Source organism: Podarcis tiliguerta, assembly GCF_965153285.1.
Source record: "Podarcis tiliguerta genome assembly, chromosome: 8".
Classification (NCBI taxonomy): Eukaryota; Metazoa; Chordata; class Lepidosauria; order Squamata; family Lacertidae; genus Podarcis; species Podarcis tiliguerta.
In genome coordinates, this window is record NC_139541.1 from 18,391,076 (window position 1) to 18,397,438 (window position 6,363).

At 46.3% G+C, this 6,363-nt stretch overlaps 1 protein-coding gene across 1 annotated transcript in view; it reads right to left on the bottom strand.

Moving 5' to 3' along the window:
• MXRA8 (matrix remodeling associated 8) overlaps positions 1 to 5,556 on the bottom strand; it is a 29,297-nt gene extending 23,741 nt beyond the window's left edge. The window contains exon 1 of the mRNA XM_083454109.1: positions 5,025 to 5,556. Coding sequence (XP_083310235.1) covers positions 5,025 to 5,076 — 52 coding nt within the window. The 5' untranslated portion in view covers positions 5,077 to 5,556. The remainder of the gene's footprint in view (positions 1 to 5,024) is intronic.
• Between the last annotated feature and the right edge of the window lie 807 nt (positions 5,557 to 6,363).

Consider the following 6,363-nt stretch of genomic DNA (forward strand, 5'->3'; position numbering starts at 1 on the left):
GTACTTTTTCACTTTGCCCTACTCCTGGAAGGGGTGTTGAATGTGCTGCGAACTGTAGCTCTGTGTAGTCGTCACCTTTTGCGAACTATAGTTTCCAGGATTCTTTTGGGGGAAGGGAAAGCCGCGACTGTTAACGTGGTATAACAGGGAAGTTGTTGGCCGGCCAGATGCTGCTGAACTACAACTCCCATCAGCCTCAGCAAGCATGGCCGATGGCCGGAGGGATGATGGGAGTCATATTTCAACCTCTGGTGGGCCAAAGGTTCCCCACACTTGTGATATAAGCAGGGGCGGCATGGCCCATTTCGCTGCTTGAGATGGAACAGGAAGTGCCACCCTGCCACTACCACCCACCTGCTCCTGCCACTGCTGCACGCCCTGCCACTGCTGCTGCTGAAATTGGCACCAATGGCGCTGCTGCTTTACCACTGCAGGAGGAGGCGGGGCACATGCAGAGGTGCCGCCTGGGGGGCTTCTGCCGCCTGAGGCAGTGACCTCACCCTGCCTAATGGCTGGGCCGTCTCTGGGTATAAGACGACTTCAAATGGATGGTATGGATGTGAACTAAGTCTCATCATCACTGCTTCAAAGTCATGACATGCTGCCTGCCTTTTTAGATACAGGAAGCGGCAAGGCCCTTCCACACCGCATGTGTGTGAAAAAACACATGCTGTTTCTATTTTTCAGGTTAATGCAACAAATGCCAACTCCGTCGCAGATCCCAGAGATCCAATATCTTACAAATCATTATATATTAAAAAAATTGGCCATGCTTCCAAAAAGCAGGAAACTCACCAGATGTGCCTTTTCATTGGAACAGCACAATCTTTGAGCCATGAATAGCATTTAACCCTGCTTCTGGGCTGTTTTATTGTGCCAGGCTTACCTACTAGCACGATAAAAGACCACCCAAGTCCTAGATCTCCTGCGGGGCTGTGGCATGCTTGCCGTGCTATAACTAGCTGCCTGCAGTTTTCAAGAACTGAATCTGCTTTACTGCGTTAGGCTACAAGCACAGGGAAAGGGAGAAGCTGCAACAGTTCCCGCTTCTGCCCATCCTGCTGCCCTCGCTGAGCCTCTGAGCAAGCTATATCTGACAGCTTGAAGACACACCTACTCATTCCATCCTGAAAGAAAACCACTCACCAATACAGTGGTACCTCGGGTTACATACGCTTCAGGTTACACATGCTTCAGGTTACAGACTCTGCTAACCCAGAAATACTACCTTGGGTTACGAACTTTGCTTCAGGATGAGAACAGAAATCGGGCTCCGGCAGCGCAGCGGCAGCAGGAGGCCCCATTAGCTAAAATGGTGCTTCGGGTTAAGAACAGTTTCAGGTTAAGAACGGACCTCCAGAACGAATTACGTACTTAACCCGCTATATGTGGTATGGCATTTTGATGTCCGTTTGGGCTTCTATCCAGGCAGAACCCAGGGCAGGTGATCAATTGTGTGTGTTTGTGGGGGTTAATCGTTTGTCACCTGCCCCCCAACTTTTCAGTGCATTTCTCCATCGCTTTCCCAACCCCCAAAAGTCTTCCTTTTAAAGTGGGTAGGTTGTGCTTGGGCAAAATAGGACTTCAATCCACTTTAACTGCTGAAATCTGAATTTTCGCTGTGCACCTGAATTCTTCATGACGGCCTGGCAATCACCAGAATATGCAGATGTTTCAAGAAAGAGGCATGCAGGGAAGGAGGCGGCCCCCCTGTACCGTCCCAGATGCTGTTGCACCTGGGCTCACTCATCCCAGCTCGAGGGCTTCCTTAGGCACTTGGCTGCCTTAGGCAAAGGAGGGAAGGAGCCTCACCCGCCCAGACCCAGCAAGCTCCTGTCAACTCTGATAGCATGTTTCCTGAGCTTCAAGCCCTCCTAGCTTTGCTACCCAAGTTCCAGGTAGGACCTGTCAGAAGACTGAAACTAGGTCATCTTGCATGCAGGGTGCGCTGAACCTGGGATGGCCACTTGCCCCCCTGTACAGACGAGAGTCTTCTAAAGGAAGAGCTGTCTAGGGCACTCCTCAATTTGAAGAAGACCTCTTTTTGAAGTCCACAAAATGCATGAGTCTGTTTCCTTACTCTTTGCACTGTCCCCAGAACAGATGTGCCTGTTCATTCCTGGCACCCAGTGAAATGTAGGCATGTTGAAGGGGACATGTTCCGTGCAGGAGAGGCTGAGACAGTGCAGGTTATCTGCAGGAGCTGATAGTCTAACCTCCACATCAGTTTTGTGATAGCAAATTGGATTGGGTGCTCAGTGAATTGGTCCTCCGGAAGAACCTTCTCTCTCTGCTGGCAGGATCATGCAGAGAATCCAGACTGGATCAGGCCCATGCCCAGTGCACACTGAGCTGTATAGAGGATGCTGGTCCACCCATTCAGTTCTGCACCTTTCAGCGGCTCTCTACTTGCTGGAGGGAGAGTGGTTGCCTTAAACACTCTGCTTTTGGGGTCTTCCTAGAAAAATCTGATTTGTTTTCAGTATAAGCTGTCCTGGAGGTTGTTCTAGATAAAAAAGCAGGGCTGAAAACAAAACAATCAACTTTTCCCAAACGTAACAGTTCTAGCAACTTCATCCAGTGGTACCTCGGGTTACATACGCTTCAGGTTACATACGCTTCAGGTTACAGACTCTGCTAACCCAGAAATAGTCCTTCAGGTTAAGAACTTTGCTTCAGGATGAGAACAGAAATCGTGCTCCGGCGGCGCGGCGGCAACAGGAGGCCCCATTAGCTAAAGTGGTGCTTCAGGTTAAGAACAGTTTCAGGTTAAGAACGGACCTCCAGAACGAATTAAGTACTTAACCCGAGGTACCACTGTATTAGCTTCACGAGTTCCAAAAGTGACAGGCGCCCGAGGACGGAAGATGCCAGCAACTGTTCCACACAGCTCAGTAATATATAGGGATTGTTAAATATGCAAGTTTTGGGTTCTCCATTTCTCATTTTCCCAGTCTTCAGTTCTCTACAATTTCCACATCAGTTTGCAATTTAAGAAAAGGAAGAATCCTCATGAAAATGAAATCTGCGCTTTCCGGAAACAACTGAAGACGTTTTTGTTCCGACAGGCTTTTCCTGCTGGATAAATGGATCATTGCTACAAGTGTCCATTTGTTTGGGTTTTCAGTCTTGTTTTTCAATGTATTTGTTGCTTTTCTTTTAGAATGTTTTAAATTATACGTAAATCACCTTAAGATGATGGTTTAGAAGTTGGTTAAAAAATCAGTGGTGATGATGATGATGATAATCCATCAGCATTTCCTGTGCAAATTTCTCCTAATGCACACATTTCTGAATGCAATTTTCCCTGATACAGACATTTTTGCAAAGCAAGTTCCCCTCATATAATGCATTTCTGTATGTGGTTTATACTGATATGCCTCTTAATGTACACTTAACCCTAGTATATGCATTTTTGCACACATATATTGGCTGGAGAACTGCATTGCAAGATCCTGAGAAGGATGAATTTTGTAGAATGGCTGTGTTTTGTTTGTGTGTATTGTTTTGGAAAGTGCTAATTAAGCAAATTCATCATTAAATGCAAACGGAATCAAATTTCTCCCTCATCCCTAGTAATTTTCCACTAGGCTCTCCCTAGGCAAAGTCTCTTTGCTTTGGATGTATTTGCAAAACCACATTTTTTAAAAAAAGGAAAACAGCAGCACCACCACACTTTGCAGCAGAAAGAGAGGGAAAGGCTAAAGGGATTTTGGTATAAAAGAGTGTTATGTAAGACTGAAGAGTCCCTGGATTTCAAATCCCGAGTCAACTATCCGTCCCATTAAGGGATCTTGGGCCAGTAACTATTTCCATCTCCCAGAAGAATAAAGGAATGGAAAAGACAGATGCTAAAAAATCTTTTAGCAGACCAGTTTTGAGCAGACTGTAGCTATGTAAGCAAGCTTTTAGGTTATACAGAATACTTCACTGGCATGAGTAGGAACTCGGTTTAAGTCAAAACTTTGCATCCTTCTACACTGACAAAACTTTTTCCCCCTGAACTTTCTTTAGCAAACTGTTTCCTAACTCACTCAAGCCTCACCATTTGTAGTATTATGAGAGTCTGCTCTATATCAATCATTAGCTTCTGTTCCACCCCTGGTCTGTGTGCTCACAAAAAGTTGTTGTAAGGATTAAATGTGAGCTAAGAAACTCTCTGATAGAGGGAAACGCCATCAACAACAATGCCCTAAATGTTTTACCAGTGATAATTAGTGCTGCTCCCACAGTTAATCAACTGAACTATTAGTTGATTAATCTACAAATTGTAACGGCCTGCTTTTGACCCCCTCCTCTTTTGACTTGCCATGCTTTGTCTGATTTTAAACAATATGTAAAATTTGGCAAACCTCTAACATACAACATACTTTATAGATGGTTTGTTTTTACAGAGGGGGAGTTGAGGCAAAGGGGGCAAAGAAAGAAAGAGAAAGACAGAGATGCTTTTCCCCTGAGCCCAAGACAGAAAAAAATGAGACATCTTTGCAGGCAGTTCTCTTATCTACACCACTTTGCTTCCCCAGGTGTTCTAAGGTCGCTGCATTATTATTTTTTACTGATCCTGCTTCTTTGCTTTTAACAGCAACCTAACACAGAGAAGACCCAACAAAGGAAGCCTTTTCTTACCACTCAACGCTACAACAGGAAAGGCTGCATCTGCTTGATTTTTGCATTTCGGGCTGTGTTTAATGGCATAGCAGCTAAGCCAAAACAAAAGCAACCGTATTTGTAAGTGAAATCCCACACGGTTTTCACCTCAGTGATACAGGATTGATTCTTCTGTCCGTAGTGTGTGCAGAAATTAAACCGGTGCAGCATCCCTAAGGATACAGATGCAGCGGTGAGGTTTGTCCTGTGGGATTTCTGCCTGCTGTGCTTCCTCCAAAATATTCCTAATACAAGCAGATAGGGCTGGCTTTTCTGCAAAAAAACTCAACAACCATCGCCTATACGGAATTTTTCCTAGCGGGCCACATGAGCAAAACTATTATCTTTCAAAAGGAATTTGCTTTGAAACTTACCTTGCAGCAACAACAGCAGCAGGAACAGGAGGAATTTGGTTGTGTGCTCCATGTCTCCTGCTTGCTCTCCCTTTCTTTCTTTCTCCCTCCTTCCCTGCCCAAAAGACAACCTCTTTCAGTTTGCTCTTCCCTGCTCTCCTTACTTGCTTGAAAACATGATCTCATCAGTTTACAGCCCAGCGAACATGGGCATGCAGCAGTCCTGCCCCCACCTACAGGTTTTTCACTTCTTGCCTTCTTTCACCATCCCCCCCTCCTCTCTTCTCCCCAACACTTCGCTGCTCAGCTTCAACTTCTACATAACACGCGGGCTCTCTGAACAACGCTTCCCCCTGCAAGGAGCTCCCAAGCCCCTTTTGATGTTAGCAGAGCGAGTTTTTGCTGGCCCCAGAGTTCCAAAAACAACCTCCCACCCCACCCACCTCCCTCCTGGGTATGGGATTAATTTTCTCGGGCATTTACAAAATCCAGCTGTTCTTTCCTCGCCTTGACATTCTGCCAGATGTCTGCCTGGGTTATGTTCCTGTTTGCTTTTCTGTGTTCCCCTCTCCTTGCCTTCTGCGGTTCTTTCCTTTCGCTATTACAAGATCGCTGGGAAAACACACACTTTTGCCGCCCTAACAAGGCCCTACAGCAGCCAGGGTAGCCACCACAGTGACCTTCAGATGTTTTGAACTACAACTCCCAGGAACACCGTTTGGCACAGCCACCGGTCAGGGGTGCTGGGAGCTGTACAGTGGTACCTGGGGGTTAAGAACTTATATTGTTCCAGAGGTCCATTCTTAACCTGAAACTGTTCTTAACCTGAAGCATAACTTTAGCTAATGGGGCCTCCCGCTGCTGCTGCTGCTGCGCCACCACCGCGCGATTTCTGTTCTCATCCTGAAGCAAAGTTCTTAACCTGAGGTACTATTTCTGGGTGAGCAGAGTCTGTAACCTGAAGCCCGAGGTAACCCGAGGTACCACTGTAGTCCAAACCATCTGGAGGGTGCCACATCTGCTATTCTGGCCCCAGGCATTCGTGAAATAACAGTGCCCCTTCACTCTAATATTGTTTGACACACACACACACAACCGTCTTTTACAGCTGGCCAGACCCCTCCATAGACCCAAGTTCCTTGTGATATGAGAGTGGTGGAGAGACTGAGGATGGTTTTGTTAATATTGGTGTGTTTCGAAATGAACATTGATAGGGGGAAAGCGAGCGCCTATGTAATGGAATCCTAAACCTGATGCCTCTTTTCACTGTACAGTGGTACGTCAGGTTAAGTACTTAATTCGTTCCGGAGGTCCGTACTTAACCTGAAACTGTTCTTAACCTGAAGCACCACTTTAGCTA